General features: G+C 50.7%; 1 protein-coding gene across 1 annotated transcript; it reads left to right on the top strand.

Annotated features, from left to right (window-relative positions):
* The first annotated feature begins 7877 nt into the window (after nt 1–7877).
* LOC124646452 (protein NRT1/ PTR FAMILY 8.3-like) lies at nt 7878–10382 on the top strand. Its single transcript, XM_047186562.1, has 3 exons — nt 7878–8418; nt 8517–8734; nt 8819–10382. The coding sequence occupies exons 1-3, from the start codon at nt 8277–8279 to the stop codon at nt 10181–10183; spliced, it is 1725 nt and encodes a 574-aa protein (XP_047042518.1). The 5' UTR covers nt 7878–8276; the 3' UTR covers nt 10184–10382.
* Nucleotides 10383–16499: the final 6117 nt, after the last annotated feature.

Raw genomic sequence — 16499 nt, 5'->3', positions numbered from 1 at the left:
GGAGTCTACTTCAACAAGATAAAGAATCCAATCAAAGAAGTCAATGGAGTCAACTTCTGCATCAGCTTTAGTGGAATCTTAGACTAGTAATAGAAGGGAACCTTTCCCTAATCCTAGCACCTAAGTAGCTAGAGTTCTATAGCAAGCCAAGTATCTCTATAGCTAGAATTAGCAATAAGTTAGACTACGAGTCGTTCTTCTGGAGCTTTATTTGAAGTTTTACCTCACTGTAAAGTAGGAGGCTATGTTGATCTTCTGTAAACAGTTCGTCTATCCTTCTATAGACATGCCTTGGACTCGCATATGTTTCTGTTGTACCACTCTGAGGGATGTAATATGAGTGGAACGGTGTTTCACTTGTGTTATGTCAACGACTTGCGTACTACACCATGCAGTGTTATGTTGGGTCACCGCAATCCAGAAACCCATCCGCTAGACATTAGCGAGGAGGAGGCCATTGCAATGGCACTGGCCAATAGCGAGCTTGACCAGCTCGCAATGTGGGATGGCATCATCGTCCAGCTTCGTGAATCCTCGCTAGCACAGATGAGGCCAGTGAATCCTCCCGCCACGCCAACACGCACCCACGCGCGCCCCTTCTCATGCTTCTTCCCCGGTCTGGGATCCGTCATTACCGTCACCGCAGGCTCCCATTCGTCCTCCATCGTCGGTCCACCAACTGCCATGGTGGATGTCGGAGGTCATCGAACTGGTGAGCGACGACGAGCAATAGTCCATGGCTAGGTTTTAGCATGCCTTAGTGGCATATTTTAGTTTCTAAGTATTTGATGCATTTTTATAATTACATAAATTATGGGATTTTATGATCCTTTTTTATGCGTCGGGCCGCAGGGGACACCCAATGGACGCGCGGTTGATTTCGACCATTCGGACCGACGCAAATGGACGCAGGAGGTCAGTTTTGGCGACCGATTTGTGTCAGCCCGCTAGAGATGCCCTTACAAAAATATGCTATCAGGATCACTGCCGCCAGCCAGACCTTTCATCCGAGACGACGAAATCATCAAGCTCACAAGATAGGTCCATCTAGGATAAAGTCCAACTTCATAGGCATTCCAAGGTCGGCCGCCTTATTAAAAGTACTTATCCGGGGTTGTCGGATATATGTGGATTAAGCCCATACCCCTACATATATGGGCTTGCACCACATCTAAGCCCATGACGATCATGACTCCAACGACGTGAAGGCCTGCATCAACAACGCTCCAACCGACCTACCTGTCGAGCTACACCAAGACTTCATGAAGACTTCCTCAACTAGACGTCGAACGAAGGCGCAAGGCCAAGACTATAAAGACCTAGCGTGCAACATGGAGACTCCTACCGCTGAAGATTATATATATAGAAGCCATTCGTACAGAAGAAGAAGTTGAACACATGTACACCAAGTTGACGCCATAGAGATCCATAGCTATAAACCCTAAATCTCATCCGTAAACTCTCCTAAGGCATCTATAAGCCCGTAGTTCATCTTCTAGTGTTCATGCCTTTTAATGTCTCTAGATCACACCGATAGTAGAGTCTGGGATAAGTTCTTCATCATCATTATGATCGTGTCTTTGATTCAAACTTGTTGACCCAAGCCCCTTGCCGAACAAATATACCTATCTCCAACCTCCGACGCATGATTGACTTTGGATTGTGAACACAATTCTTGATCTGGCGGCATAGAAGACTTGGAGTAGATGATAACTAAATAGATGAGTGACACCGTAACCCGCACCGACTCGGGTAGATTTGCAAACACTAAGCTTTTCGTGTTTATAAAGCGGCCTACATCGTCCTAGAGGGACAATCAAGACATGCACAATTGACTCGCCTTGGAGCTAACCCTAGACTAAGTCATGGAGACCTTGTAATCGATATATAATCGATGCATCAGAAATATAAATAGATCTTTACATCTAGGTTGAGGGGCCGAAACTAGCTATATATTGTCTTTATTAGCCTCTGGCGAAGCATTCTTCCCACAACACCTAAGTCATCTCCGATAGCATATTTCGTTACTTTCCCCCGACATGACCAAAGTTGAAATTTCCTCAATACTGAATATTGCAAGGTTATGCGCATCATCAAGTGATGGGATATCAGGGTCATCCTCATTTTCAAAATTGGTCGTGGAGGGACGCAAGGTTCGCTCAGCTGACTGCTAGTTTTAGTTCGTGTAGCTAATCGCGCGCTTAATTAAGTAGAAATTGTTTGCCTATTGGCTGATGAAGGGTTGACCATATAAGTCTTAGACTACTAGCAAAGCAGTTGTCGGCTGAATCTTGAGTTCATGCATATGGTCTCGCTTTTAGCTGGCTAGGGAGCTACTCCCATGTTACTGACAACTACTCCCTCTGTCCATTAATATAACATGTTGTAGTTATTTTTTAAATAGACTAGATACAAACTACAGTAAAATAGATGCTACATGCTAAAAATAGATTAAAGTGAGTAAAGTAGGTGAACCAAAAAAAAGTGCTTTAAACATCTTACATTTGCAAAGGGAAGGAGTAGTTGTGTTAAAATGTGTTTGATTTAAGTCTTCCTGAAAACACACACCCCTCTATCCCAGACTATAAGGTGTGCAGTTTGACCCGTTAAGTCAAGACTTTGATTACGTAATTTCATTAATACGTGGTTCTTGTAAATAATGAAAAAAATTCTTCTTTCCTAATTTGTTGTAAAATGCAATGAAAAGAATTTAAGTCCAGGTAACAATATTAGTAACGGGATCCCGCAAACACAATGTCAGCCATATTTTTTCAGTAAATTTATAGATTTTTCCAACGCTATGTATGGCAGCCATTGAAGGTTCTTTAGTATGCCAGAAAGAAATGATCAAGTGCATCTAAGACTACCCATAATGAGAGTATCATATGTAGGGAGTATCATGCATCATATGCATGCAAAAAAGCTATTGTGCCAATGCAATTAAAGATAAGAGAGATGATAGTAGTATCATAGGTACAGTAGATACCGTATCATAGCACGTACTATTAGAAAATTTAATGCCAAACAAATCTTGTACATATATTTGCATTGAGATTCTACAAATCAATTAATATAACAAAAATTATGATACTACTAGCATATGATACCATACATTATGGATATAATAACATATAGCAGTATCGTACACATGATACTTCTATATGATACTATCCATTGTGACTAGTCTAAAACTTTCCTCCTAAAAGATAGTCCATATATATAACTTCCTTAAGAAAATAGCCCATAACTTGGGAACAAGGTGTTTTGCCAAATACACCTACTACGAAAAATGTATTCCGAATGCATTTCAAAATGTCAAACAAATTATAAATAAATTCCTGGATGTACATCCATATATGCTATGTTGGCAAACAAAAAATATACATAAAGAAGATTTTTTTGTGGCCAGTGTAAAAAAACACAAAAAAGAAGAATCTCGTGAGAAGCTATTTGGAGCACCGGAAATTGTCGTTTTTATACAAGTCGCAAAAATTGTCATTTTTTCATGAGACTTTATGCACGGACATAGAATGTCCAAATGTACGCCTAGAATTATTTTCTTCAATTTTTTTGTTGATATTTTCAAATATGTTTTTTGATCAATGGGTGCATCTACTCTTACGAGCCAAAATAGATTTCCGATAACTTGGTAGTATTTGTAGAGCTTAACTGATTATTTTCTCCGAATAAGGGAACATAGCCCCTGTCCTCTGCATACGAGTGCCAACTGCCAAAACCTATCATACCCACATGCCAATAGGCGGTCAAGATTAAGATACTATCTTCTTACCTAATTTTGCAGGTTTTTTCTCGTCGAGATGTTGACTTGTGACTTGTGAGAGGTTAGTAGAGCGACTTAACTAAGGTCAAAATATAGAGACAGCTAATGAAGTCGGGCTAGAGATCTTTTATACTCTCTCTGTTTTGATTTACCCTGCGTTTTAGGTTTAGTCAAAATTAAACCTTTTTCAAATTTAGTTAAACATGTAGAGAAAAATATAAACATCCAAAATACAATATTAATATTACTAGAACCACCATAATTTTTTGCTGCCCCCATTTCAATCTCATGCACATGACTAGTACTGGTACATAATGAAGCAATCATAAGTGCGGAGCAGGATTGAAGATTTTACACCGTTATAGCATACATCATTAGTAATCTTCAAAATATTATTTCATATATTTCTGAAACTTTGAAATACGAATTTTAAATGTTTGATAAACAGCTACATATAGCTTGGGATTTAAAACGTCACACTCAGCTAGAGATCTTTTATAAGCATCCTCATGTTTGCTGCCCCCGTCTCATGCACATGACTGCTACATAAGCAATCGCCAGCGCGGAGCAGCATTGAAGATTAGCGGTGGCGGATAGATAGACAGATAGATCCGTTGGTTGGGCTGTAGCTGGATGGCTGCCTGAAATGGGAGTTTTGTGGTGAATTCGCGGTGGTTTGGTGACTTGGTGTCTTGGGTTGTAAGGGCATCTCCAACCGCACGATCCAAACGGACGCGCTGGGTCGTCCGTTTTGGGCCGTTTGCGTGGCCGAACGTACATCCGGACAGCGCCCCGCGTCCGCGTGTCCGTTTGGGTCGCACGCTGCGCTCAACGCGCGGACGCAGCGCATTGGTAAAAAAATAAAACAAAAATAAAAATAAAAAAGGAAAAGAACAAAACATAAATTTAAACTAGTTGGTCATTAAACTTAGCCCTATTTTGGGCAAATTTTACACAAAAGAAAGCCATATATGGCTTTAAACTAAAAAAAAAGCAAACCCTAGCCAGGGTTTGCGAGCACGCGGTGGCCGCCGGCAGTACTACCCCCAGTAGTACTCGTCATCGTCGGCGTCGATGACGACGACGCCCCCCGGCGGCGACGCGCTGTTCCGGCTCGACACGCCGGAGGGCACCGGGGACTCCGGCCGGGGGTCCCACCGCGCCCTTTCCCGGGCGGAGTGCGCGTTCGGCGGGCTCGCCGGCCTGCGCAGCCGTGCCCTCCGCGCGGACTCCCGTCGGAGCTGCTCCTCCGCCCTGCGTGGCCGGGCGCTCCTCCTCCGCCGGGCGCGTGGCCCGGCGGCTCCTCTTCCCGGAGCGCCGCCCCGACGCGTAGCCTCCTCCCGACGGCGCGCCGGCTCGAGGAAGGCCCACGCGTCCGCCCGGGCGTCCTCCCGGGCCTTCTCCGGCCGCCTCCTCCGGCGCGGAGGTGCGCAGCGTCTCGGCGAGGAGCGGCCATTTGGCCAGCTCGTCGAGGTCCTGCTGCTCGCGGGACGCCGCGAGCGCCGCCTGCAGCTCCGGGTCGTTCTCCTCCTCCTGGGGCTGCGGCTGCGGCTGGGGCTGGGGCGCGGGCTCGTTGATGTAGAGGCCGCCGGGGCGGCGGCCAGCACGCCTAGCAGCTGTGCCTGGCTGCGCGCGAGGCCGCGCCATCGCGGATGTGAAGCACGTGCGCCGCCGCGCATCGTGCTCCACCTCGAACCACAAGTCCCAGTTGGGACTTGCGTCGCCGTACGCGGGGTCTCTGCCGGAGGTCCGCCGGCAGCTGAGCGCGGCGCCTCCGGATCTCGGCGTAGCGGGCGCGGCCCGACGCCGGGATGGGCGGCACCGGAACCCGATCCGGGCTCGAGTGCCGGCCCGTGGGGAGGTGCACGTCCCCCACGGCATTGGGACGCCGGCGTCCCAGAACATCTGCGCCACCGCTACGGGGACGTAGATCCGCTCGCGTCTGGGAGGCGCCGGCGGCCCCATTGCGAACGCCGGCGGCGCGACTTGCCGGCCGCTGCCGGCCTCGTGGTCGTTGGCGGAAGGCTCGAACTCGCGCTTCGGGGCCATGGCGGCGCGGAAGCTTCGAGCTCGCGCGTGCGGCCGGAGTGGAAAGTGGGGACTGGATAGGGACCGTCCCCTTCCCCAGTCCACATTTAATAGGACTGGGGCACCGACAGGTGGGCCAGCCACGCGGACAGGGCGGACACGCGAGGACGCCGCGTGCCATCCGCTGCCACGCAAACCCGGCCCAGATTTGGGCCGGGTTTACGTCGTTCCGGACGCCGCGGCCGTCCGCTTTTGCGGTGCGTCCCCGCGTTGGGCGGGGTTTTTGTCCGGCTGGACCCATCCGGACGCGCGGGCGCAGGATGGATCGCCCCGTTGGAGATGCCCTAAGGGAAGAAGAAGGTGATAGGCAGCTTGACACGACATCGCCGTCTCCTTTAACTCTGCCTTTCGCCTCAACAACCTTGGGCGCCAGCGCCAGCGCCGCGGCTCCCATCCCACGCACGGACTGAGGACTGCGGACTGAGGACCAACACCTGCACCTGCGCTGCCAAGGTACGTTCGTGTGCGGCAGTTTTTGGGCGTTTCTTCCCCAATCTCCTCCCGTTTCTTCTATCCAGTTTGCTGGCGACAACACTTGTGAGAGCATCTCCAGTCGCGTCCCCCAAACCGTCCTCCAAACCGCACCGGATCGAGCGTTTGGGGGACGTGTTTTGTTCGTGCCGCGTTTGGGGGACGTCGCTCCCCAGCCGCGTCCCCCAAACGCCGCCCCCAATCAGAAATTCAAATAGATGCATTCAAAAGAGATCGTTCCCGCCGGTTCGTCGCGATCGGAGTAGCGGCGATCGATCAAAGTACCGGGCGCGCGATCATATTACGGACCGGTGGTGCATGCAAATTAGAAGAAGGGGTTGGTCGACGGCGTCGTGTCCCGAGTCGACGCAGGCCCGTCGAGCACGACGACCTCGTCGCGATCCGCCTGTTCCTGTGCATGGTGCGTCCGCTCCGTCGCCGACGCGGAGGCCGACGCAGGTGTAGCAGTAGAAGACGCGTCGCCTGGTCTTTGCTGCGCCGCCGCCGCCGTCGATGCCGATGCCGCTGCCGGGGCCGCCGGGTCCGCCGCCGCCATTTTGGCTTCGATGTCGTCGAGGATCTGGCCTTTGAAGAAGTTGTGCGCCGCTCGCGTCCGGGGAGACATTCCCTCCGTCGACGTTCTCGGCAGGGACATGTCGTCCCTGCGTTTCTTGAGCTCCAGCTTCTCCTCTTGCCTCTTGAGCAGCTCGGCCCACCTTTGGCCGGCCTTCTTGTCGCGGGAGATAAAGGTCGAGGAGACGTCGGCGAGGCATTTCGTGATCGACGCCTGCGTCTTCTCGGACGACGCAAGCGTCGGCCAAGGCGGCCTTGGCAGCCTTGTTGCCAGTAGGACGCCCTGCCGACGTTGCCAGCGGCGCGTCCAGATCAATGGCGTCCTTCCCCTTGGACAACGACAGGCGCGTCAACTTCGTCCTTTCCGCTCCGCCGTCGATAGCTTCCGGCGCAGGCAATCTTGCTGCCATTCATCTTCGGTCATGCCTTCAGGCTTCTTCTTCGCAGCCGGCGCCTTCCGCGGCTTCGCGAACGGCGCTTTCGCCCCTATCGTCGCATTGCCCGGCGGCTTCTTGGCCGCTTTCTTCGCCATCTTTTTGGGGGGCGTCGGCGGCGCCATGGAATGGGGAGAGGGTAGCGGCGGCGGCGGGTGCACGGCGGGAGGGAGAAAGAAATCGGCGGGATAGGAGAAATGAATCGGCGGCAGGATATGTTTTGGGAGGCTCTGTGCGCGGCGGTATAGGCGCGATTTGGCGGGAGCGGCGGGATTTGGCGGGAGTGTGAGACGAATTTTCCCTGTGCCGCCGACGGGTCGGGCCCGCGTCGGTTGGCCTCGCTTTCGTTGTGTCCGGCGTCCCCGGTGCGTCCCCGTGGGACGGGGACGGGCTCGGGCGCCGGACACCGTATCGGGGCGCGCCGGACAAAAAAGGACTTTGGGGGACGCAGCTGGAACGCTTTTTTTGTCCGGCGCGCCCCAAATCCCTTTGGGGGACGGTCTGGAGGACGCGACTGGATGCTCTGAATCGGCTGGTTGCCAATGGCCTCGCCGCCACGAGCGAGCGAGAGCGGCACATGGTTGTCGCTGCCCGCGTTTTTCGTTGAAGTCACCCCATGGGTGTTATTTTATCCACTCCTCCCTTGTACTTTTCTGGGATGATGCTCACATGACATGCGCTGCTGAATTCGTCAGCTAGTTTTGACTTCCTTTTTTCAGCTGAAATCGATTCCAAGAGATTTCCGATTTGCGTATCCATTCATTCATGAGATTGCTATACTGTTTCGGCCACTGTTTCATTCATTCATTTCGTATCGCTGGCGTTGCTTCCTTTCCGTTTCTGCTCCGCTCCCGACCTGTCGATCGGTATTAAGTAGTCGTGACAGCACCGCAGGAATCCAACCCGGCATCCTCGTCCTGTGCAGGCAGATGACGACGCCCTCCGCCGGTAACGGCAAGGAGATGACCAAGCTGGAATCCGGCGACGCGTCGTCGTCGTCGTCTTCGTCGGCGGCGGCGACCGTGAGGAATCCCCGCCGCTTCACTTGGACGGGCCCTGCCATTGTTCTAGGTAGGTAACTCGCCAATTCCATTTGGTCCATTCCCCTCCATCAGCTGGCCTCTGTTCTTGGAGCGACTCACTGACTGACCGGCTGACTGACTGTGCAGGCTTCGAGCTGCTGGAGAGCATCGCCTTCTCCGGGGTGGCGCTGAATCTGGTGGTCTACCTGGGCACCGTGCTCCACGGCACCACCGCCTTCAACGCCGCCCACGTCGACACCTGGAACGGCACCACCTTCATCGTCCCCGTCATCGGCGCCTTCCTCGCCGACAGCTGCTGGGGGAAGTACAACACCATCGTCGCTTCGCTCCTCTTCTACCTCGCCGTCAGTATCCTCCCCATCTTAATTCACCATCTATCCCCTGCGATTCTGTGAAGCAATTATAGCTGAAAACTATTTTGGATGCAGGGCCTGGTGCTGCTCGCCCTGTCCGCGGGGATCTCGCCGCTGCGGCCGGCGTCGTGCGAGGGGATCTCGTGCCCGCAGGCCACCGGGAAGCAGTTCTCCGTCTTCTTCGCGGCGCTGTACCTGACCTCCATCGGCACGGGCGGCGTCAAGTCGGCGCTGCTCCCGTTCGGGGCGGAGCAGTACGACGTGGACGGCAGCCCCGAGGAGGCGCGGAGGAAGCAGTCCTTCTTCACCTGGTTCTTCGGCGCCATCAACCTCGGCATCTTCGTCGCCGGGACGCTCGTGTCCTGGCTGCAGCAGAACGTGTCCTGGGCGCTCGGCTTCGGGGTCTCCGCCCTCTGCCTGCTCCTGGCGGCGATTGGCTTCCTGGCCGGCACGCCCTGGTACAGGATGCAGCGGCCCGTCGGCAGCCCGCTCAAGGACATCCTCAGGGTGATGGTCGCGTCCGTGAGGAAGAGGAAGGCCAAGCTGCCGGCAGCTGCGGGTCACGGCGGCGCTGTCCTGCACGAGGTGGCGGAGGACGGCGACCTGCAGAAGCTGGCGCACACCAAAGGGCTGGGGTGTCTGGACAAGGCGGCCGTCAAGGGCGGCGACGGCAAGGAAGGCCCCTGGGATCTGTGCACGGTGAGCGAGGTGGAGGGCGTCAAGATCCTGGCGCGCATGGCGCCCATCTGGCTCACGTGCGTGCTCTACGCCGCGTCCCTGGGGCAGATGACCACCACATTCATCCAGCAGGGGATGGCCATGGACAACAAGGTGTTCGGGAGGCTCAAGGTGCCGGTGGCATCAATGGTGTCGGTGGAGGTCGCGTTCATGCTCCTGTGGGTCCTGCTGCACGACACCGTCATCATGCCGCTCGCCAGGAGATGGGGGCCTGCCGGGAGCGCCGGCCTGACTCAGCTGCAGCGGATGGGCGTGGGGCGGTTCCTCGTCGTCGTGGCCATGGGCACGGCGGCGCTGGTGGAGAGGCGGCGGCTGCAGAGCTTCGCCGCGGGCAGGATGATGGGCATCGCGTGGCAGGTGCCGCAGTTCGTGCTGGTGGCCGGGTCAGACGTGTTCTGCGGGATCGCGCAGCTGGAGTTCTTCTACGGCGAGGCGCCGGCGTCGATGCGCAGCATCTGCTCCGCGCTCTCATTCCTCGCGCTCTCGCTGGGCTTCTACGTCAACACGGCGGTGGTCACGGCGGTGTCGCATTTGAGGCCCGGGTGGCTGGCGCCGGACCTCAACGCGGGGCACCTCGACTACTACTTCTGGCTGTGGGCGGTCATCGGCGCCGGCAACCTGCTGCTCTACATGCTCCTCGCCGCCCGGTACACGACCAAGCAAGTCGTCCTCCACTCGCCGTCGTCGTCGTCGTCGACTTAATTTGCTACTCCAACGCAGAGTGTACATTATGATGATCAGCGGTCCCTTTCAACATAGTGTTCTTGTTGGATACAGCTTGTTTTGTACATGGTGACAGAGTGACATTGATTAGCTGAGAGATATGTAAGCCAGGTTACCTTGACACATTTTTCTTTAGTTCTGGGTGAATAATTGGAAAAGCATAATTCCATTTTCATCAGACTCGTTGTCAACCAGCTCACATTTTCCATCCACTTTTTAGGGCTCCTCTCTAATTCATAGGATTCTTAAATGATTTACATGGGATTGAAATCCTATGGAAAAACTCCTTGGAATCTGTTTGATTCATAGAATCATATCTCATATAAATTTATTATTACATAAGACTCTTGTAGTGTAAATTTCGTAGAAAAATTGCATGAGGTTAAACCTCATGAAAATATCCTCCACTACAATCAAAGAGATTGCCCTTCCTATAACATTTATTTAAGTAGACATGGCATCCCAATCGTGTAAGATTCTTGTTGGTACAACTTTTCCATCCTACGAACTAAAGGAGACCTTAAATTGTTCACCTACAAATAGTCACCATCGGAATAATACCACCAGTCGTATTTTCACCATTCAAACTAGATAAGTAGCACCTCTAAATCATTCACCTACAAAAGTATGAACATATTAAAGAAACTATAAATATAAACACAAATTATGCTTTTTCACAAAGCGGCCTCAGATCGCAGTTAGACTCCGAGTCGTTGGTGTAACCCATCCAACGTGTGTATTCCTTGCCTATACTTGGGTGCTATGTTATCGTCGGTTACTTCCCAAAAAAATCTCATTCTCGCCGGCTCATAAGGTTAATCCCTCGAGCCATACTATGAAATTTTAGGAGAGAATCATCGAGCATCGCTTGAGGAGAGTGATGATGAATGTCATTAAAAACCAATTCGGTTTTATGCTCTGGAGGTCGACTACAAAGGCAATTTTATTACTTCGCCAACTTATGGAGAGATATAGGAAGTAAAAGAAGGACCTACATATGGTCTCCATCGACTTGGAGAAGGCGTATGACAAGATATCAAGGATGGTCATGTGGCGGGCGCCGGAAAAACACAAAGTTCCAACAAAATACATTACCCTCATCAGAGATATGCACGACCGTGTTGTGACTAGTGTTCGCGCATGTGACAGTGAGACTGATACCTTCCCAATCACGATATGTCTACATCAAGGGCCAGTCTTAAGCTCATACATGTTTTTCTTGGTGATGGATGAGGTGACCAAGGATATACAAGGATATATTCCTTGTTGTATGCTCTTTGTTGATGATGTGGTGCTAGTAGATGAAACCAGGGCCGGCGTGAACATGAAGTTAGAGCTATGGAGCCAGACGTTGGAGTCGAAGGGTTTTTGACTTAGTAGGACCAAGACCGAGTACATGCAATGTAGCTTTAGTGGTGTTGGTGGCGAAGACGAATATGTTAGATTAGAAGGACATATAGTGCCTAAGAGGGTCAACTTCAGGCATTTTGGGATCATGTTATCACCAGAATTTGACCGAGTCAGAGGTGGGCCGCGATCAAGATGGACGTGAAGAATATATATATAGAAGTAATACGTGAATCGGCCTTTTATACCAAGTTGGGCTTAATTGCCCGTGTATCCGTAACATATTAGATCGCATCTTAGTGTAGAAGTTAGAATCTTACTCGTGCACGGTTTGGTGCACGCCCACATTAGAAAGTCCGCTGGACTATAAATATGTATCTAGGGTTTATGGAATAAACAACAACCAACGTTCAACCACAAACAAATCTCGGCGCATCGCCAACTCCTTCGTCTCGAGGGTTTCTACCGGTAAGCATCATGCTGCCTAGATCGCATCTTGCGATCTAGGCAGCACAAGCCTGCCCACGTTGTTCATGCGTTGCTCGTACTGAAGCCTTTTTGATGGCGAGCAACGTAGTTATCTTAGACATGTTAGGGTTAGCATTGTTCTTCATATTACATGCTTTCGTAGTGCAACCCTTGCATGTCTAGCCGCCCTTACACCTATCTTAGGTGTAGGGGCGGCACCCGCTTGATCATAGTTTAGTAGATCTGATCCGTTACGATTGCATCCTTGTTCTACAAGGATTAGTTTAATATCCGCAATAGTTAGGCCTTACAAAGGGGGAGGATCCAGCGGCACGTAGGGTGTCGTTCGTTGGCCCTAAGCAGGATGTTCCGAGGATCAACCTCGTGTTGGTTTTTAGGCCTTGTTTAGGATCGGCTTACGATCACCGTGCGTGGCCGCGAGGCCCAACCCGGAGTAGGACGATCCGATTATGCGGTGAAAACCCTAGATCGTCGTAGATCTCATTAGCTTTACCTTGATCAAGCAGGACCACCATATATTCGGACACCTCGTCCGAATCATGGGTGGATCGGCTCTTTGAGCCGATTCACGGGATAACCCGAGAGCCGATCGAGGCTCGTATTTAACGTTTACGTGTGTGCCCCGGCAGAAACTAAGCGAGGCATCATCCACACCTTCCCCGACCAGGTATAGGTCAGGTGGCACGCCCTTGTGATAAACATCGGCGCGTGCGACCGGGAGGCTTTGCGGGCCGTCGCTCCGAGGGACCGGGGCCAGCCGCAGCCCTAGTTGTTCCCGGCTCTACCGTGTTGACCGTCTCTCGCCCGCCGGGGGTTTCGACGTCAACACATTCCGGCACGCCCGGTGGGACGAGTCGACGACATCCACGACATCGCCATCTACATCCGAGATGGCGGAAGACACTCCGGTCACGTACGAGGATCTGCCTGACGAGCTCAAGAAGAAGCATGACGAGATCAAGGCAACCCTCGAAGCCGAACTCATCGGCTCCTTCCACCGAACCCGCTCCCATGGCGTCGGGTGGAAGGGTTTCACACCCGAAGGCGCACTCGATGGAGTGGACTTGTCCGCCCCGTCGGAAGAACGCACCAGGTCGCCGCGGCAGAAATCAACTACATGGTGGCTCATTCGCTGCACCGCCACTCGAGAGCTCGGTGAACACTTTGGAGCGTGTCGCTCGCGCGTCGTCCGAGAAATCATGAGCCACCGGTATTCTCCATCGGGACCAGCTCGGGGACTTTCAAGGGAGAGATGCCGCTCCAGCCCCAGCCGTTCGCATGGGCAGCACCGGAACTGCCGAACTCATCGGCATACATCGTCTACAAGGTTGGTGGTGATCCTAGTGACTACCAATTCCTACCTGAGCCACCTAAGGAGATCCCGCACGGATACGCGTGCGCATACGTACCGGACTGCAGCGCGCCGGGCACTCTCGAACCAGGCTGCAATATCGGGGGCCTCCGGAACGGCAGGAGGAACGTCGGGAGCCGATCCCGAGAAGCAATCGTGGCTGGCTAAGTACGCCACCCCGACGAACCTCCAAAGCCCGGTGATACGTCTCCAACGTATCGATAATTTCTTGTGTTCCATGCCACATTATTGATGTTATCTACATGTTTTATGCACACTTTATGTCATATTCGTGCATTTTCCGGAACTAACCTATTAACAAGATGCCGAAGTGCCGCTTGTTGTTTTCTCGCTGTTTTTGGTTTCGTAAATCCTAGTAAAGAAATATTCTCGGAATTGGACGAAATAAAAGCCCGGAGGCCTATTTTCTCACGAAGCTTCCGAAGTCCGAAGATGAAAGGAAGTGGGGCCACGGGGAGCCAAACCCTAGGGCGGCGCGGCCCCCTTGGCCGCGCCGCCCTGTCATCTGGGGCCCCTGTGCCCCCTCTCGACTTGCCCTTCCGCCTACTTAAAGCCTCCGTGACGAAACTTCCAGTACCGAGAGCCACGATACGGAAAACATTACTGAGACGCCGTCGCCGCCGATCCCATCTCGGGGATCCTGGAGATCGCCTCCGGCACCCTGCCGGAGAGGGGAATCATCTCCCGGAGGACTCTACACCGCCATGGTCGCCTCCGGAGTGATGAGTGAGTAGTCTACCCCTGGACTATGGGTCCATAGCAAGTAGCTATATGGTTGTCTTCTCCCCATTGTGCTATCATTGTCGGATCTTGTGAGCTGCCTATCATGATCAAGATCATCTATATGTAATTCTATATGTTGCGTTTGTTGGGATCCGATGAATAGAGAATACTTGTTATGTTGATTATCAAAGTTATGCTTATGTGTTGTTTATGATCTTGCATGCTCTCCGTTACTAGTAGATGCTCTGGCCAAGTTTTTACTTTTAACTCCAAGAGGAAGTACTTATGCTCGATAGTGGGTTCATGCCTGCATTGACACTGGGACAATGGATGAAAGTTCTAAGGTTGTGTTGTGCTGTTGCCACTAGGGATAAAACATTGATGCTATGTCTAAGGATGTAGTTGTTGATTACATTACGCACCATACTTAATGCAATTGTCTCGTTGCTTTGCAACTTAATACTGGAGGGGGTTCGGATGATAACCTCGAAGGTGGACTTTTTAGGCATAGATGCAGCTTGGATGGCGGTCTATGTACTTTGTCGTAATGCCCAATTAAATCTCACTATACTCAACATGATATGTATGTGCATGGTCATGCTCTCTTTATTTGTCAATTGCCCAACCGTAATTTGTTCACCCAACATGCTGTTCGTCTTATGGGAGAGACACCTCTAGTGAACCTGTGGACCCCGGTCCAATTCTCTTTACTCGAAATACAATCTACTGCAATACTTGTTTTTACTGTTTTATCTGCAAACAATCATCTTCCACACAATACGGTTAATCCTTTGTTACAGCAAGCCGGTGAGATTGACAACCTCACTGTTTCGTTGGGGCAAAGTACTTTGGTTGTGTTGTGCAGGTTCCACGTTGGCGCCGGAATCTCCGGTGTTGCGCCGCACTACATCCCGCCGCCATCAACCTTCAACGTGCTTCTTGGCTCCTCCTGGTTCGATAAACCTTGGTTTCTTTCTCGAGGGAAAACTTGCTGCTGTGCTCATCATACCTTCCTCTTGGGGTTGCCCAACGAACGTGTGAAATACACGCCATCAAGCATATTTTCTGGCGCCGTTGCCTGGGAGATCAAGACACGCTGCAAGGGGAGTCTCCACTTCTCAATCTCTTTACTTTGTTTTTGTCTTGCTTTATTTTATTTACTACTTTGTTTGCTGCACTAAATCAAAATACAAAAAAATTAGTTGCTAGTTTTACTTTATTTGCTATCTTGTTTGCTATATCGAAAACACAAAAAAATTAGTTTACTTGCATTTACTTTATCTAGTTTGCTTTATTTACTATTGCTAAAATGGCCAACCCTGAAAATACTAAGTTGTGTGACTTCACAACCACAAATAATAATGATTTCTTATGCACACCTATTGCTCCACCTGCTACTACAGCAGAATTCTTTGAAATTAAACCTGCTTTACTGAATCTTGTTATGAATGATCAATTTTCTAGAATTAGTTTTGATGATGCTGCTGCCCATCTTAATAGTTTTGTTGAACTATGTGAAATGCAAAAATATAAAGATGTAGATGGTGATATTATTAAACTAAAATTGTTCCCTTTCTCATTAAGAGGAAGAGCTAAAGATTGGTTGCTATCTCTGCCTAAGAATAGTATTGATTCATGGACTAAATGCAAGGATGCTTTTATTGGTAGATATTATCCCCCTGCTAAAATTATATCTTTGAGGAGTAGCATAATGAATTTTAAACAATTAGATACTGAACATGTTGCTCAAGCTTGGGAAAGAATGAAATCTCTGGTTAAAAATTGCCCAACCCATGGACTGACTACTTGGATGATCATCCAAACCTTCTATGCAGGACTAAATTTTTCTTCGCGGAATTTATTGGATTCAGCTGCTTGGAGGTACCTTTATGTCCATCACTCTTGGTGAAGCAACAAAGCTTCTTGATAATATGATGGTTAATTACTCTGAATGGCACACGGAAAGAGCTCCACAAGGTAAGAAGGTAAATTCTGTTGAGGAATCCTCTTCCTTGAATGATAAGGTTGATGCTTCATCCTTCGATGTTACTTGATATACACTTTCTGCGCCTAGCTGAAAGGCGTTAAAGAAAAGCGCTTATGGGAGACAACCCATGTTTTTACCTACAGTACTTTGTTTTTATTTTGTGTCTTGGAAGTTGTTTACTACTGTAGCAACCTCTCCTTATCTTAGTTTTGAGTTTTGTTGTGCCAAGTTAAGCCGTTGATAGAAAAGTAAGTACTAGATTTGGATTACTGCGCAGTTCCAGATTTCTTTGCTGTCACGAATCTGAGCCCACTGCCCTGCAGGAAGCTCAGAAAATTATGCCAATTTACGTGCATGATCCTCAGATATGTACGCAA

This window comes from Lolium rigidum, chromosome 4, assembly GCF_022539505.1.
Source record: "Lolium rigidum isolate FL_2022 chromosome 4, APGP_CSIRO_Lrig_0.1, whole genome shotgun sequence".
NCBI classification, from domain to species: domain Eukaryota; kingdom Viridiplantae; phylum Streptophyta; class Magnoliopsida; order Poales; family Poaceae; genus Lolium; species Lolium rigidum.
This window is presented reverse-complemented; position numbering and strand designations above follow the sequence as displayed.

Bases quoted from the DNA above. Each gene is read 5' to 3' on its own strand.
- LOC124646452 (XM_047186562.1), top strand. From the start codon at position 8,277: ATGACGACGCCCTCCGCCGGTAACGGCAAGGAGATGACCAAGCTGGAA. The intron at 8,419-8,516 runs GTAGGTAACTCG...CTGACTGTGCAG, and splicing joins GGGCCCTGCCATTGTTCTAG to GCTTCGAGCTGCTGGAGAGC. The intron at 8,735-8,818 runs GTCAGTATCCTC...TTTTGGATGCAG, and splicing joins CGCTCCTCTTCTACCTCGCC to GGCCTGGTGCTGCTCGCCCT.